At 55.1% G+C, this 27817-nt stretch overlaps 9 protein-coding genes across 9 annotated transcripts; 5 read left to right on the top strand and 4 right to left on the bottom strand.

Annotated features, from left to right (window-relative positions):
* Positions 1-123: 123 nt before the first annotated feature.
* ColSpa_04308 (uncharacterized protein) lies at positions 124-804 on the bottom strand (the record flags this gene model as incomplete). The annotated part of the gene is made up of 1 exon (XM_049270520.1): positions 124-804. One exon carries the CDS (start codon positions 802-804, stop codon positions 124-126), a length of 681 nt encoding a protein of 226 aa, XP_049126477.1.
* A 7003-nt stretch (positions 805-7807) lies between these two features.
* ColSpa_04307 (uncharacterized protein) lies at positions 7808-9471 on the top strand (the record flags this gene model as incomplete). The annotated part of the gene is made up of 3 exons (XM_049270519.1): positions 7808-8937; positions 8993-9419; positions 9442-9471. The coding sequence occupies 3 exons, from the start codon at positions 7808-7810 to the stop codon at positions 9469-9471; spliced, it is 1587 nt and encodes a 528-aa protein (XP_049126476.1).
* A 1179-nt stretch (positions 9472-10650) lies between these two features.
* ColSpa_04306 (uncharacterized protein) lies at positions 10651-11703 on the bottom strand (the record flags this gene model as incomplete). The annotated part of the gene is made up of 1 exon (XM_049270518.1): positions 10651-11703. The coding sequence occupies one exon, from the start codon at positions 11701-11703 to the stop codon at positions 10651-10653; it is 1053 nt and encodes a 350-aa protein (XP_049126475.1).
* Positions 11704-12373: 670 nt separating this feature from the next.
* On the bottom strand, positions 12374-12834 carry ColSpa_04305 (uncharacterized protein; the record flags this gene model as incomplete). The annotated part of the gene is made up of 2 exons (XM_049270517.1): positions 12374-12661; positions 12730-12834. The coding sequence occupies 2 exons, from the start codon at positions 12832-12834 to the stop codon at positions 12374-12376; spliced, it is 393 nt and encodes a 130-aa protein (XP_049126474.1).
* A 1493-nt stretch (positions 12835-14327) lies between these two features.
* Positions 14328-15080, top strand: ColSpa_04304 (tRNA (guanine-N(7)-)-methyltransferase non-catalytic subunit trm82; the record flags this gene model as incomplete). The annotated part of the gene is made up of 2 exons (XM_049270516.1): positions 14328-14538; positions 14593-15080. 2 exons carry the CDS (start codon positions 14328-14330, stop codon positions 15078-15080), a joined length of 699 nt encoding a protein of 232 aa, XP_049126473.1.
* Positions 15081-15807: 727 nt separating this feature from the next.
* On the top strand, positions 15808-19443 carry ColSpa_04303 (sorting nexin-3; the record flags this gene model as incomplete). The annotated part of the gene is made up of 1 exon (XM_049270515.1): positions 15808-19443. The coding sequence occupies one exon, from the start codon at positions 15808-15810 to the stop codon at positions 19441-19443; it is 3636 nt and encodes a 1211-aa protein (XP_049126472.1).
* A 3177-nt stretch (positions 19444-22620) lies between these two features.
* Positions 22621-23204, top strand: ColSpa_04302 (pre-mRNA-splicing factor srp2; the record flags this gene model as incomplete). The annotated part of the gene is made up of 3 exons (XM_049270514.1): positions 22621-22672; positions 22751-22879; positions 23026-23204. 3 exons carry the CDS (start codon positions 22621-22623, stop codon positions 23202-23204), a joined length of 360 nt encoding a protein of 119 aa, XP_049126471.1.
* Positions 23205-23885: 681 nt separating this feature from the next.
* Positions 23886-24287, top strand: ColSpa_04301 (uncharacterized protein; the record flags this gene model as incomplete). The annotated part of the gene is made up of 1 exon (XM_049270513.1): positions 23886-24287. One exon carries the CDS (start codon positions 23886-23888, stop codon positions 24285-24287), a length of 402 nt encoding a protein of 133 aa, XP_049126470.1.
* Positions 24288-25109: 822 nt separating this feature from the next.
* Positions 25110-25885, bottom strand: ColSpa_04300 (peroxisomal membrane protein PMP30A; the record flags this gene model as incomplete). Its single annotated transcript, XM_049270512.1, has 2 exons — positions 25110-25272; positions 25344-25885. The coding sequence occupies 2 exons, from the start codon at positions 25883-25885 to the stop codon at positions 25110-25112; spliced, it is 705 nt and encodes a 234-aa protein (XP_049126469.1).
* Between the last annotated feature and the right edge of the window lie 1932 nt (positions 25886-27817).

Genomic DNA, 27817 nt, shown 5'->3' with positions numbered 1-27817 from the left:
AAACGCCATATCCCCGAACAAGAATGTAAACAAAAGGAAAAGCACCACCCGCCGTATGCAGTACACCTGATTACCAAGACAAAATTGCTAGATACACTATCGACGACGTTCAAAGAGGTCTCTTTACTCCCAGTCATCGTACTTTCCTGGGTGGTTGCCGCCGCCGCCGCCACCACCACCACCACTGAGATCGAAGAAGGCCGGAGCACCGCCGCTACTGACAGGAGGAGGAGGCGGCGGCGGTGGGGGGTAGAATTCAGTGTTCATATCGAAGAAGCCGGGGCTCTCGTCGTACATAGGGTCACCCGGAGGCGGCATGAACTGCGGAGGCGGCGGCGGCGGGTGATTGAACGGGGGTGGGTGCTGGTGCGTATGTGGGGGCACGGTGAAGCGAGGCCGGCCATGTTCGTTCGGTGCCCTGCGACGCCGTCCGCTGCTCCGGCTGTCGGACCTGGAGGCGATCTCGGAAATGCTGTCGTCCCATTTTGGTTTGACCCAGGCGTATGTGGTGTACGAGATATTGCTGTAGACGCTGGCGTCGTCGTCGTAGTCCCAATCTTCTTGGAACTCGTGGACTTTGGTCTTCCGCAGGGACATTGGCTTGCCGAAAGGAGCCCCAGCAGTGTATTTCATGAGGGAGACAGCCCAATGGTCGCTCTTGATGTTAGAATGGGACACCTGGGACGACCTTGACTTCTTGGAACTTCCCGAGCTCGAGGACGACCTCGAGGACGAACGGGAAGATCCACTGGACGAGTAGCTCGAGACGGACGAAGCATCGTCCATGTGGTGACGGTGGCCCATGGTGGCAATTGGACACCGACAAGCTGAATATCCTTTTGGTTCAACGGCTATGCAAAGCAAGCAGCGGCAGTAGGTGCAGCGTACAGCGAGGTCCGAAGGGACGAAAGGGGGCAAACCCGGTATGACGCAGCAGAACGATGGAACAGGAGGCCAAGCTCGGACTCCTTGCAAGTCAAGTTGAGTTTGCTGATCACCGAGGAAGAGACGGAGCAAGCAGCAAGCAACGAAGACCGAGCAGCAAGTCGCCGGGATGGGGCCTGATCAAATACTTGTTGCACTCTGCGCTGCAGGCGGAACGGTCGAGCGTGACCGTGAGCAACCACATCTGTGGTCGACGTTGCTCGCCTCATCCTATCCTTTGGGGGCCCGGGCAAAGCAGTGGCCATGCAGCGCAACATGCATGATGCAAAGTGCAAAAGCAAGGGGACTGAAGCTGATTTGTATGTACTGTACCTCACCACACTGGCCAAGGTGAAGGGAGCACTCGAGATCGAACCAGTAATGGTTGAGCAACGGATGCGAACAAGGCTACGGTGTCTGCATGCGGGGGTTTTACACCCTCCCAGCAGCAAGCCCAAGAAGTTGAGTGCTCACACTCCGCCCTGCTTCCACGGCAGCCCTGCGCCGGCCACCATACATTGGCGTTGTTTCATCCTGAGCTTTTGAGACAACTCAAAGTATACTGAAGCAGAACATCCCGAGCCTGGCAGCACCAGCTACCTAGGCAAGGCAGCTACCCTAGACCGAGTTGCACGATCAAACGCATGTGCCATACCAGGAGGCCATACGTGAGAAGCAAGGGAGGACACAACCAAACGAAAGAGGCAGGGAGAAGAAAGACTGAGGGGAAAAGAAAGCGAGGGTTATCGGGTTTCTAGTTCTTAGCTTGCGCTTCAAGTCGCACAAACGCGACACCAGAACAGGCATTGCAGCCTGCGCGATTTCAGCGAAGCTCGCAACTCGCAGAGCTAGTGACAAAACAGGCCAGCGTCAAGCGGCATGTATCTAGTTGAGCAATAGCTCAATTTAGCTCTCCGCCGTAGGCAACGGTCGTCAACTGCCGTCGAGCCATCTACAAGGATCAAAAGACCCGAGTGTGTGGGACAGAAATGAGGCTGCAAGTGCAGAAGAAACGCTCAAGAGGCAGCCAACGGAATCCATCATCCCAAGCAGCCCCTGGACCAAAAGGGCAATGCACTTGCATGTCGTCGCTGGCAATAGGGGATGACTGGATGAAAATGGGGCTGTTCAACGTGTGAACGACAGCCACTCGGCAACACATCTCGTCTTGACGTGCAGTAGCTCCAGGTCTCGCGCCCACACAAGAGAGGCAGCAGCATCCACCTCCTCCCCTTCCATTTGCGTCAACGAAAAGAATGAAGAGTGCACATGCTGTCGCCTTGGCCAATGTGCTCTTCTGCTGCCGCCTGGATTGGAAGAATTCCTTTGAGCAGGCTGACTGAAAAGCAGCGCGTCCATCTTTCATTGCCTATCCTTTGGCCTTCGGTCACCAGATGAGAGGTGCGTACCATGAGGGGTCACACCGAAATGGGTGGATGAGGACGGAGGATGTCAAGACTTGGCATAGCCGAAGCTGCAGCCGCCCATCCAGCCAGCAGGCGACCGCCAATGGCGTTGACCACCGACAGAAGGATCTCTGCCGAGTGGTAGGTTCTAAACTCCTGGCCAACAGACTGTGGGCGGTCGCAGCTGGTAGGTTGATGGCTGCCTAGGTATACCAGCTTGAGCCTGGCTGCGGGAGCCGGATGGTGGGAGGCCGAGTTCGCGCACCACTGCTGGGACTGATACGAAGCATATGCTGCTATACCGAAATGTATTGCGGCGTTGTACTTGGCTTTTGCCTGGCTGCCTTGCCGGAGCATTTGCAAGCACCTCGAGCCGTGTGGAGGCAATTTACAGCCTGCCAAATCCACACACGCTCCGTCCGGGAAAGCAAGACGGTTCGAGGGAACTGGATTTTGGTATCATGAGGCTCTGTGTTTTGGTCGTTGCTGCGTGGGATTGGGGAGATGAATGAGTTAAGCTAGAACGTCGGTCGATCCAGTTGCGTAGTTTAGGGTTGATGGGATTGTGGCGTAGCTGTCGGGGCGGTATAAGAGAAAAGTCAAAAGAAGAAGCCTTGTGGATATGCGAGATACCCAGGCCTACCATTGGAAGGAAGCAACATGGAACATCGTTGCTGCCATTCGGATGCAATGCTTTCTACTCAAGCATTTGTGGACTAGGGCGTCCAGTTGGTCGCAGTGAAAGATACGAACGAGACGAGGGAGACCACGAAACGTTCGGGTTATTGCCGTGAAACCAACTCATATAGACTCGACTTGCACCTGCCATGCAATTTGCTGTGGACACGTTGGTGGAGTTGGTTGTTTATTGGTGGTCCAGGTGCCCCCGAAACACCATTGGGCAACTCGTAAACGGCAATGCAGAACCACCTGGGGATCATGAATTGATTGATTGCAATGTAAGGTTACTCGGCCAGCGAATGAATGAATGAATGAGAAATGGTGAGTATCCCGTGAAGGACTGAAGGCTAGGTAACACATAATCAAGGGCGCACCAGGCGCCGATAGCCCGTATGCTAACCACAACGTAAACAAACTGAACTGATAGTGGGCGCTTCGATGGCTCTGCACATGGCGTTCTACTCACGGCGTTCACGTCGACAGCGTGATGGCTAGCTCTGGATTACTAACGTGTAAATGTTTACACTAGATGCTGTAAAATAGGAGCCTGCAGCCGGAAACGAGCCGCAAGGAAACGACCAGGCGTCTCCAGAGGGCAGGGCGATGCAATCGTAAGTACATGGCAAAAATGTTGGAAACGAGTCAGCATCCAGGGCCAAGGGGTCCGACGTGTTGCTTGCAAGGTCCAGGAAGACGGAATTGACAGAGGCTTGATGCCAATCCAACAATTTCCAGTTTGGGGAAACAACGAGAAGAAGTGACAAGACGACCCAGAGACGAAAATAGTTCAGAAACACTTATCGGTGACCGAGATGCGGCGACCCGGAAAGCTTCGCACAACATGGTTGTCAGACGCAAAGTGGTTGGGAAGGGTTGCGGTTCTGGGTACTTGGATCGGGATAAGAACTTTGATCGAGGTGATGTACACTGTATATGACAGTCAGACAGTGTCGTTTGCCGGCATACCAGACCGAGCTCAATTGGCGAACCCGGCGAGGAGGAGGAGGAGCAGGAGGAGGAGGAGGCGACAATGTCGGCCGAAAGGCACGGCGATATCGAGGGTGTTTGTTGACGATCGCAGTAAACCAAACCACTCGAGCGTTTTACTCGATACATTCCACGATGCACCATGTGCAGAGAGTGAATTGTAAAGAGGTGTTTTCATGTGAAGCAGGCCCAGGCAGTTAGTTGTTGGGTACTGCCTACATGGCTTCCATGGTACATTCTTGTAACAGCGCGTCTCACAGATACTTGGCGTGGCACCGGCTGTGTCTGAGTGTGGACGGATACAATCATGGCAGAAACCTGGAAGGAATCTTGCCCGTCCCTCTGGTCCTTTGAACGTTGGGTCCCTGGTACAATACCTTTACGCACCATGTACACCACCTAGGTACTGTAAGGCCGTTTCTAGTGAGGGGTGAATCCGACTTTAGCCACTGCAGGACCCCTAGATCGTGGGTTCTCCCTGAAGGCCGTCTTCTATCTCTCTCTCTGTGTGTGTGTGTGTGGTGAATTTGGCCCGCGTCGGGGCTCGCGGTCTCAATCGCAGGGATGATTGAGGCAGCGGTGGGCGCTAGACCTCATTTGCCTCTAACCTCGTGGGGAGTCTCGGTCCCCACATGCCTGTTTTCTTGGCAGAGACCGCTTGGCCCGCATCACCGTCGCGCTCCTGCCGAGGTGGGCTTCGCGCTAGGGGCCGCCTTGAGCGCTGGCGCGAAGCTCCTGCGCCGGTAGCCAAACTGAGATCTGCGAGTGTCCCTGTTGTGCTGTCGGACTGGGCTGGGTGCTCTCCCGTCTCGCGTCTCCTTTTCCGTGAGGCGCATTCCTTGCCAGAACGAATGGGTTCGGAGGCAGTCAGAGGAGGCAATCGATATCTCTTCCGGTCCGGTTTCTGCACTTGGTTGCCTTTCAAGCTTCTTCCTTGACTGCGGCTCCTCGACTCCCTCGCCTTCCCGTCCGCCTCCACGCTTTCCTGTCCCAAGCGTGCGTGCCCTTCTGAAGCTGCGCCGAAGAAACACCAATGCCATACGATGCGGGAACCCCACTGTTTGCCAAACGTCTGAAACCCTGCTCTGTGACAGCGCCCCTCCGAGTGCCCGTTCTCGGTCATCTCTCAGCATCTCGCCGTCTCCTGCACACACGCACACACTACATCCAGCTGAACCGTCTCGTAGTGTTGCCAACGGTACGCGGCTGTTGGGAAGAGGCTGGCCAAGTCCCTCAGCCATCGGAGCACTTGCGGAGCGCAGGCTTGCCATGTCCTGAGTTCGCTGGCTTGTCATCCCATCTCACACACTGACTGGGAGAGGTTTCGACTCTCTCGTGGTGGGTGGACGGCAAACGCAGCGACCGAATCACCAATTGCCTCGGTCTTTGGCCTGGTCTTCCGAGGAGGGTCTTGGAGCCTGTGAAAGCTGGCAGCGGCGACCAGGAACGTTCTGTTCCCGATGCCTTCAAACCGACTGACTAGCGGACAGCGTTCCTCGCAAGATTCGTTCTTGTCCATGGTTTCGGGCTGCCATCTTCTGGGCAGTACTTGGCCCCATCGTTGAAGAGTAGACTTGGTCTGTTCGTTCTTTTCCGAGCAAGCTCGGCTCGGCTCAGCCCAGCTCACACGATCTTTCTGTTCTGAATCTGGTGTCGATCCAGTTGCGTCTCTGCCGGGATGTGCCGTGAAGCGATTAAGTATTCGTGTACCAACGGTCGGGCAAGACGGGAAATGGAAACGAAGGGAGTGGTCATGGTTGTTATCGGAACAAAATAAGACTCCTGTCATTGATGGGGGAAAATGTCGGCAATATGCATCGGAATCGATAACCATTCCCGCCGCGTCTCTGGAGATAAGGTGCGCGCAACCCCGGTCCGCTTGGATAGTCATGGGCATGGCCGCACGGGACAGATGCCAAGGACGGTGCAGCGCCGAAAAGCGACCGGCGCTCCAATCCACAGGCCCTGCGTTTTTTCGCGACGAGAGTGTGCTGGAGGAGTGGAAGAATGGCCTTTAAACTACGGCTGGTGAGGATGACCTCCAGCACGTCAACGAGATGACTGAGGGACCCCGTGTTCAGCCTTGGATACCTAGATGGACGCTATTGTTGTCGGGCCACGAGTTGCCTTGTCTTGGTGTCTTGGCACCCTCCCTCTCTCCGGTAGCGTGAATCGTGACGAGCGAGAACAGAGGCCGATTGTTTTATGATCGACCACCTACACTCATTCCCGACCAGGTCCAGTGTGTCTTGGAGAAGGGATGCCGTGGATGCACACTCGCTGGGTTAACAAACGACCGGCACTGTTTGGGTGGGCCTAAGCTAGTCTAATTGTCGTGCCTTGGGATACTCCTCGGAGGACGAGGCATACATACAAAGATGCAACGATCCAAAGTGAGCCCTGTCGCCCTGGGCTAAGGCAGTAGTGCGTGGGCTCAACCAAGTTAGCGTTTGCCGACTCCAGACGCCAATGCTGCAGCTCCCCACCGTTCTCACACACGAACGAACACCTGCACCCGCAGCTTCAGGGAGAGGCGGCGACGACGGTGGGCTGTCGGCTTGCCGCTGCGGGTTGGAATCCACAATGCAGGTATTCCTTCACTTGATCTTTCTGCACAGTCGGTCGGTCCCTCAGTCTCTTTTCTACGCCGCAGTCGCACATCGCCCCCTTCTATGGCAATTGGACGCTCACAGGCAAAAGCTCGACGTTTTTGTCCTGCTCGGCTCGGCGTCTGTCGCTGCATGGCATTCTCTGGGTTACCTTAGCAGCCGCCTTTTGCAGCTCGCTGACGCTGACGCGAGACCGGGGCGAGGACACACGTCCCCCCGTCTCTAACCAACTCGGACGGGGAAGTACATGTTTCATCTGCGACTACACACTTAGGTGTTGTGTACCTCTTGTCCTGTGGCCTTAGCATGCATGGGCTCGAGGATTCCGCCCGGCCCCCCAGCCAGAGATGCAAGTCTTGGTCCAGGGCGCCTGGCACAAACTGCGACCTACTCCCAAAGATGGCCTGGCCTCCCCTTCCTCTCTCCCTCCCTCTTCCTTTCTCTCTCTGTCCCCTCCCCGTTCTCCTTGAGCCCACCCTCTTTTCTCGACTGTGTCGGGTACCTCCCCTTGGTGTCTGCACCAGAACAAGGTACCTACTTCCTCCACACCCCGGCCGCTTTCCTGGCTCCAGTTGAAAAGTCTCCAGCGGGTTGGCTTCTCTCGCTTTTGGATACATGCAGCCCCTGTGTATTCTACCTCCACAGCCGGTAGACAAGGGGAAAAAGAGGGCCCCCCTTCCTAGCCTTTCCCAGTTCTTCCCAGTTCTTCCTAGTGCCACCAATGACACGCCTGGACTTTTCGTGTCGGACCCCAAACCCAAACTGTTCCTGAATCGTCCAACCTTGTCTGGTATTACCCTCCCGCACCCGCACTCTCACTCCCTCTTTCGCCCTGTTCCACGCCTATTCCTCCTTCTCCTCCACGACCCAACCTACCAAACGCCCTTCCTTTACCTCTCCTTTCCACGCTGCCAACTCCATCAGTCCACTCATCTACGACAACCCGAAAACCATCACCCCCTAATACTGCCGCCTTACACGACGACTGCTTCCTTCGATTCTTCAATCTTTTTTCACGGCGACGACTGGTTCGGAGCGGCAAATCATCGAGGCGACAAAAGAGGCATCGTGGGTTGAGGTTGGGATTGGATCTGGGCCTCCGGGGTCAGCCGCCGACGCCCATGTTGTGAACTTGGTGCCACCATACCTTTGAACGGCCGCAGCTCGTAGTCGATTCGCGACCCAATCAACGACATCGCCATGGATCCTTTCCACGACAAAGCGGGCAACGAGCGGAGGGCTTCCCTCAGGATGTCGGCCAGGGCCTCACTCGTGACCGACGACGGTGATGACTACGCTTTGGCGGCCATGGGTATTTCTGATGGCTTCCGCCCAGCCAACCTGTCCGCCGCACACCAACCCATCACCTCGACCACAAATCCTTCGACTGGCTCGGCGGTTGTGTCACGAGACTCTCCCGTCCCTCAGCGTGTCACTCCTGCCCGACCCTCGAGCATCGCGAAGCCCCCACGCTCCCACGATCCACTGGCTCTCCGTCACGATGGCTCGACATCTCAGTCAAACGAGGCGCCCATCTCCCGCGTTTCCAGCACCTCAACCGACTCACCAATCATTCGATCCGAGAGTCCGTACGAAGGACCTTCGGGACCGTCCCATCCGTATCAGATGTACCCGCAACGGACAAACAGTGTGGCAACTTCTACCACTGCTCGCATGTCCGAACGCTCGTATGCAGGACCTCGTGGGCCAACCCATCCATACACGCTTTACACGCAGAATACCGTTCCTGTCGACACAAACGAGGGTGACAATATCCCCGTGGGGTTTGCGGGGCGTGCCGACGGCTATCATCGACGTATCGGTCCTGAAGGGGAGGAAATTGCTGACCTGATCGGCCCCTTGGGACACACGGAAGAGCTCCCACCATACACCAGGTATCCCGAGCAAGCGTATACGAGGAAGCATACGGGCGAGCCGCAATCGACCCCAGGGCAGCAGTCACAACAAGACGAGCAGCAGCAACGACACCAGTCGCCCGCGCCCCAGCAACAGCAATCGCAGCAGCCTGCCATCGCTGGCATGGCCGCCTCAGTCGCCCCTATTCCTGGCGCAGGCGGCCTCGGGCTTGCTACCCGCAACCCAGAGTTCGAGTCGCGAGAGGACCTTCGCTTGCAACCTTCCCGAATGTCATCCCGGACACTTACCTCAGATACTGCCAGTCAGCACGAAATCAACACCGCCGCCGAGATTTACGCCGAGAAGGGCGTAGCCGAGCCCGACCGAAAGTGGCAAAGAAGGGCAAAGAAGCGTTTGTTTGGTGTGATTCCTTACTGGGCCATCTGCTTACTGGCAGTCGGAGTGGTGATGATGTAAGTACTGGCCTGTGAGCTGCACCTTTCTTTCGCGGCTAACACGTTTTATCAGGGGCATCATCTTGGGTGCTGTCATTGGTACCTTCTTCGCCAAACACAAGAAGCCGCCGGGGAGACATCAGGACGATGAGCCGATCCCGCTTGTCATTCCCACGGCTACCGTGGATATCAAACCCCTGGCTACACTACCGCCAGACCTTCCAGCTATGGAAATTGGCACATTCGGTCTGCCGCCTCTGATTGCGAGCCAAGCCCCAAGTACATGTTTCAACGACACCACACAGTCACAAGCCTGGACCTGCAACATCCCCTTTACTAGCTACGTTATGGGCGTTTCCCGGATCGCCAACGAACTACCCATCTCCGACTACACCTTGAAGCTTACCACATTTAACGACAGCGACGACAACACTCGAGTTAATATGTTCTCCTGGGGTACCCAGCCGCCTGTGATTATTGATCCCCTGAAGATGCGACTTGTAAACGATACCTCCGAACCAGGCCGTGGCGCTGCGTGGTTTGCTCAGATGACATACAACAAGACAGTTGTTGTGGCGGAGGACAGATTTCCTGGCGTCAGTACACCAAAGAAGCAACAACCCCAATCGAAGAGAGGGTGGAGTGTCCCCCCACCATACCAAATGGGAGATTTCAGCAGAAAGGGGGTGAAAGGAGCACAGGCGGGTGATAGACCGTGGATTTGCACTTGGCCAGGGACCCTGCTTGAAGTTTTTGTGTATCCAGCGCAGAACAACAGCTACCGAAAGCCTACCTCGACTATGAGCTCTACTGTAGTCGCCACCTTTCCACCATCAACCTCGACGCAGTTCTTGGTTCGTCGAGACGTACAGACTGGAGCTCCTCAGTCGAGCTCGATTCCTACGGATCGACCACGCCGGGCACCACCCCCGCCATACCCTCAAGTTATCAAGTTTGAAGAGCGTCGCGTATCACTTGATCAAACAAAGAATGCCGTTTGCCGACAAGTCGAAATATGCGACGACGGTGAGACCACTGTCCCTGTTCTGACCGACGAGGGCCAGCCGGTTGAAGTTATGATTATGGAAAACCGGCAAACCGTGGCGATAGCCGATTCAACGAAGCGTTGGATACACGAAGACAGTCTACTGGTGTCTCCCCGAGACAAGCCAGCTAGGACAAGTCAGTTGAGCGACTGCGGGTGCATATGGTGGTTTACATAGCACCAAAGACTTTTGACGGCAAGATCTCATCACCACCACAACCCGGATTTGAAATGGTCAATGTGCCATACACACACACACACACACACACACACACACACACACACACACACACACACACAATCTTTTCAGTCAATGGGCTTCATTGCTCAATATGTTTTTATAGGCGTTGTTTTGATCTGGATGGGCATCATGGGCGTGTTTACTTGGCGCAGTATGGCAGGCGATAGTATATACCTGGCGGATATGTATGGGCGGGCGAACAGTTGCCATGTCCCCGGAAGAGCCCCCCCTCCTTAGACATGGGAGGTCGGAGTAGCGCCGCCCTAGTTACTATAAGGGCTGACCAAACACTATTTGAAAGAGTTTATTTGATGTTGCAGGTTTGGATTGGTCTTGCACGTCAACTCATGTTAGTATTAGTTTCTGAAGAACGGGAAAATAAAGTAGTGGCCGATGACGACCATCTTTCACAATGACTCCCCTTGGATTGGTGGTGTACAATCGCTTATTTTGATTTGTCGCTGTTCATATCAGCTGCTAAGCCGTCCAAGAAGCTGTCGGCCAGCTTTTTGGCCCTCCTCGCTTCGACATCCTTTCGCCGCTGCTCAATCTCCCTCCGTCTCGCCTCCTTTTTCTCCTCCCGTTCTTTCCTCGCAGCCTCCGTCCGGATCCTCTCCTCTTCGAGACTCTGAAACTCCTTTTGCCGCGTCTCCTCGTCCTTGCTGAACTTGTAGAAGCCAGTACCCTTTGTGCGAATCTCGCTGTCGGCGTCGTAGTGCCTGGCCTCGGGCGGCGTGGCGCTGCGGTCGCGCTTGCGCGCCAGCTCCTCCATCTTTTCCGGGTCCTCGGGATTGAAGGCCATGGTCTGGATGGCGTCGCCGTAGAGAAGCTTCGCAGGAGCGGCGGGGCGGGCGGACATGCGCTCGAGCTCCTCGGCGCCGAGGAGACCGCGGCGGCGTTGGCGCTCGAGGCGTTCCTTGTCTGCTCTTGTGCCGCGGCGGAGACGGCCGAACTCGTCTTCATATTCTATGACTTCGTTGTCCTCGTCCTTGTCCTCGTCGGCTTCGTCGTCGGAGCCGGAGCTCGTTTCGTCGGTCTTGTCCTTGCCAGCTTCCGACTCGGCCCATTTCCGGTCAAAGTCAATGAGGGGAGCTGCCTCGTTCTCTTTGGGGACGTAGTCACCGCGCTTCATGGCAGCGTAGAGTCGTGCCTTTTCTTCCATATTGCGCCGTGCGCGGGCGAGGTTCGAGGACTCTTCCTCCGTGCCAACGGGTTCTTTGAGGTTGGGCTTGTTGGATGCGTCTGTTGAGCCGCTGCCGGCTTTGATTCTGCTACTACCAGCGCCATTGTCGCCTTCGCGTCGTTTAGACTTTGCGCTGCCGAAAATCTCGTCTTTTGTTTTCGAGGGACGAGGCCGGGCTGGCGCGGAGGTTGTGGTGGAGGATGCGGACATGAGGGATGTGAGTTGGGCTGTGAAGTCGAGGGAGCTGCCGAGCGCCGCGTTTGCCTTGCGCTTCTTGGGCGGCGGTTGGCCGTAGAGGTTCGGGTCTTGAGGCATCTCGATGTGGGCTTCAAAATGGAGAAGCCCAGTCACCTTACGTTATGTTCGCTGTGGAGAAGCCGGAGAGAACTGATCGAACGGGTTGTTTGGCGCACGAGCATTGATGATGAGGAGGATAGTCATTGTGTTGGAGGATAAAGCCGAGGCGCTGTTGGCGACCCCCCACAGAAGGCAAGTCGCTATCGTTATCGGGGCTGCAGGGTGTGCCCGCCTGGCCTGCACTGGAAAAAGATGGGCAACGAACGGGAGTTGTCCAACCACCCAGTCAACCTTCTTTGGCCTGAAGTAAGTCGTCAAGGACAGCCTAGATCAAGCTTTCCTTTTTGACAATCATTGATTATCATTGGCTCCTTCTGAAAGTTAAGGCAGATATTTTGTAGCTGCCAGTCCGTGTAAGCTTAATCATGAACAGGGGGCCTTGGGAAGTGGAAGTCATTTCTCAATTGGCCGTACCGAATTCTGCTCAACAACTTTTGATGTTCCTCAAACAAGCTGCTGTCATTAAGCCTAAGTAAAGTAGATCTTGCACATGAACTCGACATGAAAGTAGACCATTAGTGGATGCATTGCGGGGAGACCAGGCCAAGCCCAGTCAACCGCTCGGAGGAAACTCGTACGCTCAAAGCACGGCTCTTGTCCCTACATCGAGGCGTCGCTCGCATTCGCTCTACCCGGACGACGCGTCGTTCCCGTCCCCGGACTCGCTCAGATGCTGTATCCGTTTCCGCGCAGCGGCTGCCACGGTCGGTGTCACGGTAGACGTCCCGTCCGCCAACTCGGGCGGGAACTTGTGTAGTTGTTGTTGCTGCCGCCGCTCCTCATCCGAGGGCAGTGAGTGGTTCTGGTTCTGGTTCTGGTTCCATGGGCGGCTCCAACATATCCTGTAAATGTAGATCCCAAAGTCCACAGCGATGAGAAGGATGATGGGGACGACAAATATGAAGCCCAGGGCGATCTTTGGGAGAGAACATAAGCACACCGGCTGTGTCAGGAAGTCAGGGAGGGGCAATGGAAAAGACTTACGAAGGCACCGGAGATGTATCTGACAGCGGTAGGGTAGGCGGATGATAGTAACGAGTAAGTCATCATGGTGTCGTACCACGAGGCCGTTTGCGCATCTGTATCCATGAGGGTGCTGCGAGAACAGTGGCGGCCGCTGGGACTCCGGGGTTCCGCTGAGATTTAAAGAGCGTTGGTTTGGTGACTGTGGCAAGAGAATGACGGGAACGGTTGAATGTAACGAAGGGTATCGTTGGGTCCAATGGACGATGAAGTGGGTGTGAGAACAGCGTGTGTGACGATGGAAACACTGCAATGTTTGTTGAGGGTGGGATGACTGCTTATTGGAAGCTCGTCGATAATACCCGCAAGGTAGCGTAGTCGTGGGTAGTTTTATGTCGGTGGTGGGCGGGGGCTTGGGGCATTCCCGGGTCAATAAATAATCATGGTCCGTTAGTAGAAGGAACCTTGGCCACGCCGGTCGTGCGAGACTGTAAAGTGATGGACGGGCAATGAGGCAAGAACGTGGGTTGAATTATCAGGCGGATAAACACTGATGTGGGCGACGGTGGAAAGGTGTGTCCTGGGCTACCCGGCGGCTCCGTGTCCTAAGGAGCATTCTCGGAGGACTGCGTGTTTATCTTGAATGTCTGCCAACAAACGACTTTAGCCCGCTTCTCGTTCTCAGTTCGAGCCCTTTCTCTAAGCAGGTAGATGCAGGATGCGAGGGAGAGTCAGAGCTGCAATGAGTTTCCTTGGCTCAAAGAGACAGGCGCGCATGTCTCTTGTTTTTGTCGTCATGTCTTGAAACCCGAAGCCACCCCTTTTCCTACTTTGGGTGGTGAAAGCCAAATTACCTCACCTCAGCTCACCTCACCTCTCGGAGCCTGCCCGTGTTTTCCATGCCTTCGACTCCCAAGCCCCTTCAATCAACGCGTTGCTGGCCTTCGCCCCTCAGCCCCTAACGCTTAGCAGACCACCTTCAAGCTACGCTGGTAAGGCAGGCAATCTAGGCACCAAGGCACCGGATCCCGCGTGCCGCGGTGCAGCAGCTGCTGCACCCTTGATGCGGGCCTCCAGCTGTCACCAGTGACATGTTCCCAAGATAAGTTCGGGGACCGTCAAAGTGCCCTCGAGCGAAGCTCCGTTATGCCATTTCACCGCCTGCCCAATCGGCAGCTCCCGTCAAAATTCCCCGCCATGCATCGCTGCCCGCTCAATCGCAACTTTTTTTGTATTTTCGGGCGGCCAACCCATCACTTCCTTCGAGCGCATAATTATCGCACGGCTCCGTCCCTCAAGCTTTTTGTGCCCGCAGACTGTTTGGCCGGAACTTCGATCTCGGTTCTCATACCACGTGTTATCAGGCGATACTCTCAACAGCTCACATTATGGGTAAAGCCAAAACCAAGAGCACCAAGCGCGAGGACTATCGAAATGCGCGTAATCAGGAGGGTGTGGCAGAATTGCCTAGAAAGAAGTTTTACCGCCAACGCGCTCATGCGAACCCCTTCTCGGACCATCAATTAGTCTAGTTGAGTCTTATACCATTTGGCTCTGATGCTCTCGCATTGTTGCTAATCGCGCCCTCTCTCGACCGCAGCCCCGCGAGCCCAGAGTCTATGAACTGGACGCAGTACTACCCTGCCTTCGCCGCCGAAGACGAGACCCCTTTGTCGGCTGATACAACAGCCTCCGACGCCACCGCTTTAGATGTCTCGAAACCTAAAACACGTAGTCTGAAGAAGGAGGTCGAAGTGGTGGACATTGGGTGCGGCTTCGGTGGCTTACTTGTGGCATTGTCACCGATCCTACCGGAGACCCTCGTCCTCGGTACGCAAACCCGGCATATTGTTGGCTGATCTACCCGCTGATCCTTCCTCATAGGCCTCGAGATACGCACTTCGGTAACGGAATACGTTCAGGAGCGCATCAAAGCGCTCAGAGCGCAGAACCAGGAGGATGGTCTGTACCAGAACATTAGCTGTTTGCGTGCCAACAGCATGAAGTTCCTTCCCAACTTCTTCAAGAAGGCGCAGCTCTCCAAGATCTTCATCTGTTTCCCCGACCCACACTTCAAGGCGCGGAAACACAAGGCCAGGATCGTATCGACGACGCTCAACTCCGAGTACGCCTTTGCGTTGCGCCCAGGTGGCATTGTCTATACCATCACCGACGTCGAACCCCTGCATCAATGGATGGTTGGTCATTTCAACACCCATCCTTCTTTCGAGCGCGTATCTGAGGAAGAGCAAGAAGCGGATGAGTGTGTCAAGGTGATGGCATCGGAGACTGAGGAGAGCAAGAAGGTGACGCGGAACCAGGGCCAAAAGTACGTGGCCCTCTTCCGCAGACTGGAAGACCCCCCATGGTGAGGAGGAAGGCATAGTGAGGAAAGCTGGAAGTAGAATGGCTCTAGAAGTAAGAAGCCGTGGCCTGGTGCTTGTCCACGAAAAGATCAATGATACCCTCTTCAGTGTGGCGGCACCATTGAGTTCCTAGGACGTCCACCAGGCTTGTCCTTCATGGGACCGGATCAGGTCTCATTTGACATGCGTGGTTGAAAGCAATCCAACCCGGGTCTGGCCAATTTGATTGTTATGTTAACTTTGTTGGACCTGTGAAGCTCTGCTGTAACGGGCTAGTTTATCTTTAAGCAGCGCTCCATGTACCGGCTAGCTGCATATCCATCATTGACCCCAAGTGACAGCTCAGGCCCACCTCAAAGTCATGCCCCTGCGGCAAGCCTGCAGCAATGGCCAATTGGTAGGGAGCTAACCCCGGTGAGGCGAGGTAAGGGCACTGGGGGAAGGCAAGGTACCTTCTACAGAGTATACAGTAGTACCTTGAAGTAGGTACTGGGTCACCTTCAGCACACCCAAGACGGACCATGCGCTTCGACATCACCCGCCGTCCGCCACCATCCACACGTTCTCTCGATCCGCACCCGCCTCACCTCCCCCTAATCGATAAGGCCCAGCCAAGCCAAGCTCCCCTCCCCCTTCATCCAACCTATCCGACCCAGCAGCTTCTGAGAGCACCGCAAATTTCGACGACATACGATGTAGCGACAGCCTATCGCTCCTTGGATCAATTTGGATTATGGCCCTGCAAGGCAGAGACCTGATCCTTGCCGCCATCACATGCTTCATAGCTTGGGGCTATGCTGTCAGTTGGTTACCGACTTTGCGATGGATGGGCTACGCCTTGATCGGAGGAGTCGTCTTGGCCACCGTCGCCTTGTTCGCCCTCGTACTGCTTACATCTCACGGTTCCAGACGCGGTTTGCGACATCGATCGCCACGTCCAAATGGCCCTGCGTTCCTTGCGCCAAAGGCTTGGGCCCGCGAGGTCGTCAGTCTCCAGACGCGACAAGCCTACACGAAAGTGCCCCTCGACCCTGGCTCCCCCCGCATCTCCAAAGCTTTCGATGACCTCCTCGAACTCATAATACGCGACTTTGTTAGTTCATGGTACTGCAGCATTAGCACGAACCCCGTCTTCTCGAACGAAGTCGACAAAGCTGTGCGCGATGCCCTTATCAGTATCCGGGAGCGGCTCTTGGAGCTCGACCTTGTAGATATCGTTACCACGCGAGTTGTTCCAATGTTGACAGCGCATTTCCGAGACTTCTACGAGGCCGAACGGGCTGTGCGAGGGAAGAAACTGAATCGATCCGTGACGGAATCTGAAGAGCTGGATCTCGCAATCGCCTCCAAATACAAGGATGGGAAACTTCATCCTGCTGCGTCGCTGTCGTTCCCGGACACGAAACTCGTACAACAGGATTACTTGCGGAATATGGTCTCTGGGATCTTGCCAAAAGTTCTACCGCCTAACGTGCTTGCTAGTCGAGCCGTATCCACCATCATTCGAGAGATCGTGGCTTGTGCCGTGCTGTTTCCCGTGATGCAAATCCTGGCCGAGCCCGATACTTGGAACCAAGTGATGGAGAATTATGGCCGTTCCATGTTGCAGGATCGGTCGACGGTGCGGAAGCTCAGGGCGGCGCTAGATCAACATGCCTCCCCAACACCGAGGTCCAGCAAGGCCGCCATAATCCCTCGTCTTTCGCCCACCGACAGCGAGAGAAAGTTCGAAAAGTTCATTCGCGCAATACGGAAAGTCAACAATCTCTCCGACGCCAGGAGACTGCGAAGCGAGGTTGCAAGCCAACTGAAACGCGATTCCCTGGAAGAAAACCAAGACCAGGTCTATCTTCGCCGGCTAGAGATGGGCAAGCGGCTCCTAGATCAACGCGTCCAGCTTCTTGCAGCGGGCGGAAGCCGACAGGCTTCCGCAACTCTGCCTACTCGTCCAGCCGGCGTTCCCCACGCAGTCTCAAAGCTCGAGAACGCATCACTGGTCGAGTTGCTTCGAGACGCATCCGGCTTGTCCTATTTTATGGAGTTCATGGACCGTCACCGCATGATGCCTCTTGTCCAGTTTTGGCTGGTCGTTGACGGCTTTCGAAACCCTCTGGAGGATGAGGGTCAAGACGACGAGCATTTGCCCTCCAATCTACCAATGTGGACTGATTCTGACCGTCTGGACCTAGCCCAGATCGACCACGCATATCTAGCCAAGGCCGAACTAAAGGTCTCACAAGCCTCTCGAGATGAAGTTCGAGCCTTCCTGGACGCCGGCAAATCAGCAACCCCTGAGCAATACTATAAGGCACGCAGAGCCATCTTGAGGGCACAGGCGGCTATCTTGGAGAGAATGCAAGCTCAGTTCTTCCAGGCCTTCAAGAAGTCCGATCTCTTTTACAAGTGCTTGGCGGCGCAAGAAGCATCGGCAAACGTGGCACCTCCCCCGGTCACAGAGCCGTCTGCCTCATCGCAAGTGCATCCACCAATATACCGGAATTCTCAGTCATATCAGTCCAAGCCAAACCCTGTCACCCGCTTGGCTCCCAGGCTATCAAGACCGCTATCCAGGCGTGCCGGATCCGCGTCCGATTTAACGAGTCTCAACTCTAATGGAAATGGCTCAGAATCGGTGCCACGGCAACGGCATTCCCTAGATGAAGAAACACCAACGCCGCTCTTTGACGATGATGATATCGACCAAGATGGCATGATGGACTCTCTTCAGAGCCTTGATCAGGATGTGGGCAAGCCGGTTCCAGATACCAACGTAGTGCAGGCCATGGAGGAAGCGCTAAATAACATCATGGAGGATAACCGACCGCAAACAGCCGAGGAGTTTCGAGCTTCACTCTTCGGCCCCGATGACGCGGTTGATCGGTCAAGTTTGTTCTCAGGAGACAACGACTCGCACCGTGGATCGCTTGAGGTGTCAAGATCTGCTGGACAGTCGTCTAAGGAGGCTGAGAAGCCGAGTCTCGCGTCTCTGGGGCTTGTCAGCGCAGCATCGCGCATAGGAGTTTTCGTGGACGATGACTTGTTCGGCGACGAGGACAAGTACCTCTCTGACGAAAGAGATGACGGAGACGAAGAGGATAAAGGTGACGTAGAGGACGAGGTGCACGAAGCGGCGCCAGGCGATCTCGGACTAGCAGAAGCCATTACAGCGCTGTCCAACGATATTGACCGTCTTGTTGCGCAAGATGCCATTGTCGAATCACTGACGAAGAAGGCGGAGCTAACCAACAACACGGCCGAGCTTCGGATTCTCCGGAAGTCCAAGGCAAGTCTACAACGCGAAATTCGTCGCAAAGAACTCCAACGGCAGCAATATGTAGTGCAGGAGAGCGATAATAGCCTGTATGGCCGATCTACTATCAAGATCAAGGCGATTCAGGTTGGACGAGAAGAAGACGGCAGAGAGTTCGCCTTGTACGTGGTCGAGGTGCAAAGAGATGCTGGTGAAAAGATGCCGGCAGCGACATGGATGATCACCCGCCGGTACAGCGAGTTTCACGAGTTGCATCAAAAGCTTCGCTCAAGATATCCTTCTGTTCGCAATCTCGACTTCCCCCGCAGACGAATGGTCATGAAGTTCCAGAGCGAGTTTCTTCGTAAGCGACGAGCAGCTCTTGAACAATATCTTCGCGAGCTTCTGATGCTCCCAGAGGTCTGCAGGAGTCGCGACCTACGAGCGTTCTTGTCTCAGAGTGTGATCGCGCAGGGCACAGATATTGTGGATCGCGAAGACAAAAAGGATATGATCACGAGGCTGTACGACTCTGTGACAGATGGCGTAGAAGACATTCTGGGCAACATTCCAGTCCTAGACCAGCTGTCACTGGCTGGTCAAAACCTCATCGCGGCAGCAACAAACCAGCTCAACGCCATTCCACTGCCTGTTAATGAGGATGGCGTTAGCGCCGCCGAAGCCGAGGCTGAGTTGAATGCGTTCGAGAACAAGGAACTGGAGTCTTTCATCAAGCCGATCTGCGACATTTTCCTTGAGGTCTTTGAGCTCAACCGAGGCAACAACTGGCTCCGTGGGCGTGCCGTAGTAGTTGTCCTACAACAGCTGCTTGGGGGCACGATTGAGCGCAAAGTCCGGGACAATGTCAAGATGTTGGTCCAGGAGGATGCGATTCTTAAGTACATCGCCCTCCTCAGAGACAGCATGTGGCCCGGTGGTGAGATGAGCAAGAACAGGCAACCGCGGACGACATCAGAAAAGAAGAAGACGAGAACGGAAGCCAGTTTGATGCTGGCAACTCTCGTGCCGGACTTAGCCGGGAGCGTGGTCGGAAGAGTAAATGCTCAGGCGGCCAGCCGGCGGGTGTTTGCAACTTTCAACAATTCGAGGCTCAAGTAAGTCATCCTTCTCACAACCTCGATTGCTGTCGAGTGTGGCGAGCTGACAATATCAGTGCACATCTAGCCTTTACGTTTATGGATGAATTGGTGGAGGTTTTGTTTGGTTAAGCTCTGGACTCGTCGCCCTGCTCGCTGCTTGTTTGAAGCAATGGGGTTTTCTTCGGGTGCATTGGCAATTGGCATAGCATGGCGTCTGCTGGGAACGCCTCCATTCACAATACAAGCCGGGGCGTGTGGGATGCGTTTATGAGGCTGCATGAGCAGGCGTCTGATTTTCGATATCTTGGTCTGGCACCACCACGCAGTGCAGGCCAGGAGGAGACGGACCACGATGTGGTTCATAATGTGAAATATTGATGAGAAATATGTCAACGGCGAGAGTAAATAAGATGACAAGGAATGATGCGAGGCCAAGATCTTTGAAGGCTCCTACGACCGGGTGAGACGTTGGTGCTGAATCACGATGCTTCGAAGAATGTTGGTCAATAGGGAGAGAGCACAGCGTTCCGACTAATACGAAACGAGGGTGTGTTGTGTGGTGGAGCGGCTATATGGAAACCTGCCCATAGATAGATATGCTGTTTGTGGTGTTGGTACGGATGCATCGATTCCATACGGCGAGTGGCTTTTCTGACAAAAGGGGTCGCTTTTCTATCATCGGTACCGGGGAGCGCGGTCGTCTGGATATGCTTCTCCGTTGAGAATGGGGGCAAGGTGGAGAGAAAAGGGGAGGTTCACCCTGTTACAGATCCAGGATGGGATGAGTTGGGGGCCATCTCATGGCTCGTGAGTTTCGAACTCGGGCTGACTTCGGCTTTGAGCGCTTGAAGAGGGAGTCTGCATGTCGGTAAATATCGTGAAACTGGGCCATTGAGTGAGCTTGGCCATGCTCGAGCTGCGATCTCGGCTGATTTGGCTGGTTCTCGAGTACGACAGGCGATACATGGCCCGAGTTGCAAAATCCAAACCCAGTAGCCTGGCTAACCATCCTGGGATTATTGTATAAAGGTATCCGTGATTCGTCATGGCGAGTGCCTACGTAACAGATGTACCTGTATCGCCCAGCTGAGCCAACTTGTTGGTATAACACCTTGGCGTCCTCAAATCCGTAACAGCGATCTCACGATTGTTCCTCGACTCCGCAGCAATCTCAGATGCAGCCATCAGAATAGCTCTCGCGGGTAAACAGCCAGGATCGGACATGTTAACACTCGCCTGCCTTATTGCGGCTGGTAAAACGGGGCAGGAGTTGCATGGGTTGCCCAATTCGGCGGGTCCTATACTGGATAGGAGCTAGGGGATGGAACGAATTGGGGGGTCAAGCCGTTCTCTTTTAAGCTTCGCTGCGGCGTTTAATACAACACTATTTGGCCTTGAGGTCGCAACGCACATGGGAAGTTTGTAGGGAACAATTTTGGTTTAAAAAGCGAGGATCTGGGTATCGTCTGGGTGCGGCAAGATGTTGCCTGTCAGCTCCGAAGCTGGAACCCCTGACGGAGATCTACCTTGATTGTTCTGAGACCTTTCAGAGGCGATGCTGTTACCTGCTCAATCTACCTACTTCGGCCGACGACTGCTGGTCTCGGATGGCTGAAGCGACTGAAGAACATCAACGGCTACATAAGACGTTGTGAAAGACCCCGAGAAGTGACAAAGGGCTGGACGCATTTTGCCCTGGCGAATGGTGACGTTCCTTGAGTCCAGCTAATTTCGCGTGCAGCAACCGGTCGTAAAAGATGCGCCACGAAGCTACTTGCTTTTTAGAGCGTCATCTTTAGCTTCCTAGCTAAAGAAGTCTGTACCAAGAGTTCCTTGACAGACAACTCAGTCGCCTGTAATTTCGCATTCGGAAGAAAAGAAGCCTCAGGCCGCGTGCCGCAATGGACATGGACATTCGGCAGCCCTCGCTGTGGTAGAAAGAACTTCAGACTATGTGGAGGCTCTTGATAGAGTGAGGGAACAAAAGATTTCCGGTGATCAGCGCAGCTCATCGGTCGTAAAGTGACCAGGGTACCTGAGCCAGGTGACAGCAATGTAACTGACTGTTTGTAGTGTAGAAGCAATGGAAGGTGCAGAGGCGAGAAGCATGTACCTCGCTGCGTGCTGCAACCTGAAGAGGTACATGCGGTAGCTCAGCTTAGGAAAGGAAGGGCGACTCAGGGCTTCTGATCATACAGCACCGGGGTCTGGCACGATCCCATTGGTTGATGCTACCTTGATCCTGGGGCAGACCACTCGTTGCTCCTCCTCGGTCGGCGGCCCAGCTCGTCCTGGCCCATCGTTCCCCTCTCCCCTCTACATAGTAGTATACCTCCAGAACCCATGTCAGTCTTTCTTTGCGCTCCACCCTTGCCTCTTCCTCTTCTGACCTGTGTGTTTTTTTCTCTTCCCCTTCCTTTTCCCTTCTGTCGCGGGTCATCCTTGCAAGGAACACAGGTCTTCCTCCAGGTCCAGGTGGTAGCTCGGTAAGGAAACCTTAGCGGATTTACCTACCTTCACTACCTTGCCTTGCCTACCCGGCTACCTTGACCAGGAACGGATACCAAGCAATAATATCAAATAACTACTCCTTCGCCTGACCGCACCTCACCTCATCTCACCTTGGCTCTGCCTCGTCTTCCTCCAACCACACTACCTTCAATACCACCACTACCACCCTCATCTTCTCCCCTCCTTCTCCCCTCCTCCTCCTGTTCCTCCTCACCTTCACCCTCTCAATCTGCCAGGGACACCACCATTTGCTCTAGCCAATCGCAAGTCGACCGGTTGGTGTAACGCCGGCTTTCCATTCCTCAAAACCTCTCGACCCTCCAACCACACGCCCCGGCATCTCTTGATTACTCTTCCCCTCTCGCAAATTCAGGCGACGACTTGGCCACGCGAATTATCCCCTTTCTGTCCGTCAGTACACCTGCTCCCTTGCGCCACACAAAGCCTGCTTTGCTCGTCGGAAACCATTTTGGTCCTGGATTTGGCGTCGATTGCTGTCCATCGCAGCTGTCCATCAGTTCTGCTCCGGTGAACGCTTTGGACTTTCTCCCGCCAACTCTCCCCCTCATCTACGGACCATCGCCTCTGCGACCCATCCCTTAGGCCGGAATCTTGCGTCAACGTGCTTTTCTTCTCTTCCCTGCGACTTTGACTGATTTGCCAAGGACGCAAACCATCAGTCATCATGACCGAGGTATCTTCCACCAGGTTGTACCTGGGAAATCTCCCTCGTAATGGTAAGCTCAGCCTTGCGCATGCGCCCGCCGCGCCGTTCCTGGTCGCAAACTGTTGCTAACCCAAGCGCGCTTCCATAGCCACCAAGGCCGACGTCGAAGCCCATTTTGCGACCCATGGCACTGGCGAAATCACCGAGATTAAACTCATGAACGGATTCGGCTTCATCGAGTACAAGGATGCGATGGATGCTCGCGATGTTGTGCCTGGTAGGTCGCCATTGCCCAATTCTCCTTGTACCAAATTACTCCCGTTGCTGACCTCTCTACCAACCAGCTTTTCGTACGTCCTTACACGCCATTGCGTCGTCAACTACCTCCTTCCGCTCCAATCCGCTAACCATATCGTCATAAAGATGGATCCGACTTCATGGGCGAACGCCTGACTGTACAATTTGCCCGTGGAACCCGGCATCGGGAGGGCGGTAGCGCCACCGGCTTCAATAACGAGCGCGCTCCCCCGAGGCCTCGCCGCACTCCCCATCGCATGCAGATCACGGGACTTCCCACCGATACCAGCTGGCAGGTCTGTTGATTCTCTCCCCATTCTCTATGCTGGATTCCTGGATTCCCTTCTATTGGTGGCGCATAGCGCGTCTGGACCTTCATCCTACCCGTCGAGATGGACTTCCCGGCACGGCAACGGCCTGCGGCCTCGACTTAAAGCACCCGCTGGCCGTCAGTCGACCTGTCCGGACTGTGCTGTGCTCCTGAGGCTTGCTCCATCAGGCTCATGGCCGTTTCTCTGAATCGGCTCGGGCCCTGCCGGAGCAGCGATAGACCCTCAAGGCCGGACGCTACCACCTTTGGCTTCACCCCCTTTGACTGGCCGCTGGCCGGTCTTGATTTCCGGATTTTCAGCCCTCTACGGCCATCACACCTCTCCTGGACACCAACTTACATGGACTCTGGATATAGGACCTGAAAGACTTTGCCCGTCAATCAAGCCTTGACGTTGTCTACTCTGAGACTGGCCGTGACGGTAACGGACGCGGGTAAGTCAAGCATCTCCCAGCACCTACGCGTGGAGCAGTGCTAACCCAGATCTGCCCAGCTTCGTTGAGTTCGAAACCGCGGCAGACTTGAGGACTGCGGTTGAGAAGCTCGACGGTCGAGAGTTCAAGGGAAGTCGTGTCACTTGTGTCGCCGATGTAAGTGATAAGCCACGACAAAATAAAGTGACAACAAGCTCACGCAGCTACAGACCCAGCCCGACATGCCGCCTCGTGACTTCCGTGGCGCACGCTCCCGTTCCCCTGGTGGCGGCCGTCGCCCCTACCCGCCTCCGGTCGATGACTACGACCGCCGTGGTCCCCCGCGCGGCTACAGCCCGCGCAGAGACGGTTACCGCGATGGCTACCGTGAGCGAAGTCCCCGCCGCGAATACTATGATGACCGTGCTCGGTATCGCTCGCCCCCCCGTCGCCCCATTGACGATTACCCCCCTCCACGAGGCCGTTACGACGACCCCTACCGCCGGGATTACCCCCCGCCGCCTGACCCGTACGTCAATGGCAGACCGTATGACCGCCCTCCAAGAGACTTTCCTCCCCGGGAGGCAGGTTACCCGCGTGATGGGTACCCTCGCGAGTATGAACGTGGTGGCCGTTACTGGTAACTCACTCCTACGCATATGCTTGCCTCAGAGGGGCTGTCCTTGACTCTGAATAGATCCTGGAAGCACCTTGACCCAGCGTCTTGGCCCAAAATCGATCTTTCGTCAGCAATAACCGGTGTAACGTGAGAATGGGATGAGGATGGTGAGCACTGCCGGGTTTTTCTTCGCATCTCTATGTGCGTTTGATGCCGACTCACAGACATGCTGAAAGATGTCAACATATTTTTCGGCACTAGATGGAATATTGCCACGGACAGCAAGTTGAGTGCCGTTAACCTGGGGAAAAGTACTTGACTTTCCGATGTATTATGTACGATTACACACATGGATATCCATCTGAGCAAAACGAAATAGGGTCTTTTTTCCCCTCCAAAATTGAATGTGCTTGGCCATGCTCATCAGTGATGTTGACAAATTGACTTGGATCGAAGGAAGGATCGTTTCGCCAGACATACAGATCGGTAAACGTGAAGAGAGGGAGCAAGTTTCGGCAGCAGAGCAGAGCGAGAATGTGTGCATCACTTGAAGAATGTTGGAGAGCGCTTTACTTGGTATCAAAGTTGACTATCGTAACCGCGTCGACTGCGGAGAATGGCTAGCAATCTGCCTACCTTTTCCCGTCTGTCATGGCAACCGTGCCTTCGACCATGGCTGGATACTTCCGGAACGCCCCATAGTCCAAAGCATTCATCACCTTGTGTTTCCTGCACCACAAAATACCCAGAATAATTAGACATCAAGACGACTAGTCGAGCAAAGAGTACACACGTCGTCACCCCACATACATACAAGACGTTCTCACATACTGCATCTACAACCAGATTATGCCGTCTTCTTCCACTGAGTATAGACGCCAATCAAACTGCTCACGGTACCGGCGAGCCCAACGATGCCGTCGTCAAAGTTGAGCCAGGCAAGGGCAGAGGTGGGAACGGTCAAGTCGCAAAGGTCGGAGATGAGCTGGAGGCGGCTAGCGGCGCGCTCACTGTTGGTGCATGTTAGCTCTGGATTATTTCGAGATGAGAGGCGCACACGTCGCAGTGTGACAACACGTACATGGCTATTCTCTTGGCTTCGACGACACCCTCACCCTCCTTCTTGTCGACCTTGGCCTCGCGCTGTTGGAGACGGTAGAGGGTATATGTCTGGGCAACGACACTGAAGATGAGACCGATGGCCCAGAAGCGGAAGGCCTCCTTCTGGAGCTTTTTGGCGCCCTCCCACTTCTTGATGCCGGCGGCGTCGAGGACGGTAGCGGCGTCAAAGGTCAGGTAGCCGGCGTAGCCCAGCTGGCGACCGACTGCAGCGTAGCGGAGGACCGGGTCAGTGGTCTTCGCGTCGGAGGCGGCGGCGGCAGCCTTGAAATGCTCAATGTTCTTGCCGACGCGCATGATCTTGCGGGTCAAACCGAACTGCTTCTTGATGGCCTCCCAGGGGGCGATCTCGGCCTTGGAGCCATTGGTGCGGAAGAGGTACCAGGCGTAGAAGCGGGCGAAGTACTGAAGGGTGCGGAGGACCTTGTCACGACCAACGGTCGTGGCGACGAACTTGTTGTAGTGGGCCACCGATGGGTGGTAGATGAGGGCGTCGGCGACCATTCTGAGAGATGAAACTAAGATCGCGGGGTGGACTGGTGGAAAAAGGCGAATACCAACGTGGGAAGGATTAGGCGTTTAGAGATGGAGACGTCTTTGATGGGGAACGCGGTGGGCTCGGGTCACGGAGGTTGCGGGATAGAAGTCACGAAAGTGTCGTTGGCATTGAAAGGGACGGAAGCGTCTGGTCAGTGGAGGTGGTTTTTGGGGGAGAGAGCATTGGGCGTGCCGAACAGTTGGAAGACGTGCTGCCACATGCCGAGGTCCGCCAAAGAGCCCGACACTAGCGACGAACCTACCAGCACGGAGCCCGGCGGGGGGTGCTTGTGTTTGGGGTTTGGGGTTCTCGCGCCTTACGAGAGCACGCGGCGCGGAGAGATTGTCTCTCACGTGCCTCTCCTCCTCTCATCAGCAGAGCACGCATTGCATCTGTGGACTGCCCAGCTCGCCAGCCCAGCTACCTATCTTGAGGCAGCAAAATAGAGTGGGGTCTAGAAGGCTGGGGGAATTGGCATTAGCCAGATTCAGGACGTTCAGCAAATGGCTACGAATGCCTGAGGTTTTATACCTTTTTGAGGGACTTGGCTAAGGCCGTCAAAGTAACATCCTCTTCTTAGTCAGTCACAAGCCAGCCATGTTCCTGTCTTTGATGGTGCATTCTCCTCTCCACATCTAGTACCTATGGAGAGTCGGACTTGCTATTACTACGCAATGACATCGGCCATGGCGATTTTTCTGTGTCAACGCTTCTGGCTCTCTCCATTGCCATTTCTAATCGATTCCACTCCTTGCTTTTCCAATCCTATCCGGCTACAAAATTCTCTACTCACGCTGGGGAGGAGAAACCGAAACTTGGAAACGCAGATATCAGCCGACTGTCAAAGTGGACAACCGGAACGCATGGGACGGACAAAGGCTTTTCCTTCGCAGATCGACGGACTTGAGCCACGACAGCCACAAGTGTCTCAGAAAAAGAATCGAGTTTCTGCAACAATAAGTGGCATTGCATATGTCACAGATCGACAGAGGGGGCAACGCAAACATAAGTCGGACTGTGAAATGGAGAAGTGTCAAGGTTTGTGCGTACCTAGGCATCACCGTTCCGAGCGAGCTTGGGTATCGGACGGGTAATCGTTCTTTGCACTTCCTAGCTTTCATCCCGTCACCCGCATGATGTCACCTGGTTCCCTTCTCCAGTCTCCTCCCCTCCACTTTCTCGAGTTCTCTTTTCCGCCGTCCTTCTCTGCCTCCTCTTCTCCTATCCCCGAAAGAAAAGCCCCTTCCCCCTAAGTGCCCGCAACAAACTCGAGCGAAATGTTGCCCGCGCACGCCCCCCCGCGGACAAGGTTCACTCTTCCATCCCAGCGCCAGTCGCCTGCTTAGAGATGAAGGAAACCCAGCCCGTCCGACAACCCAGCCAACCCGAAGGCTAATCACCCGTGGTCTACCGCAGCATCGTACCTGCTCGCTGCACACCGCGCCGAGGGTTTCCGAGAAATCCTCGAGGAGCGCCTCGCGTCCTGTGCTTCTGCGCCCTCGTCCCCTTGTCTCGGGTTCCCCTCGGCCGGATGTGCCTGCGGTTCGCTCCACTTTGGTCGTGGTGACTCGGGATCGCGCGCGATAATAGAACGTGACCCTGTGATAGCCGTATGCCGAATTGAGGGGCACAATTGCCCATGACTGCCATGAGGGACCCCCCATCAAGCCGCAAAGACGAGAGCTTCCGGCAATACTGTCTGATGTTTTGTTCCAGACCCGAGACTACAAACACGATCCATTTCCTCCAATAGTCCGTCTTCTTCGTAATCCCATCTCTCTCCTGGATTCCTCTCCCTTTCCTCTCCCTCATACAAACATTTATCTACGTGTTCGCACTCCCAATTCCTTGTCGGCTTAACTTCCGCTCCATTGTGTCATTGCGCATCCCACCTTGTT

The sequence above is a fragment of the Colletotrichum spaethianum genome (genome assembly GCF_022836535.1).
Source record: "Colletotrichum spaethianum MAFF 239500 DNA, contig09, whole genome shotgun sequence".
Classification (NCBI taxonomy): Eukaryota; Fungi; Ascomycota; class Sordariomycetes; order Glomerellales; family Glomerellaceae; genus Colletotrichum; species Colletotrichum spaethianum.
This window is presented reverse-complemented; position numbering and strand designations above follow the sequence as displayed.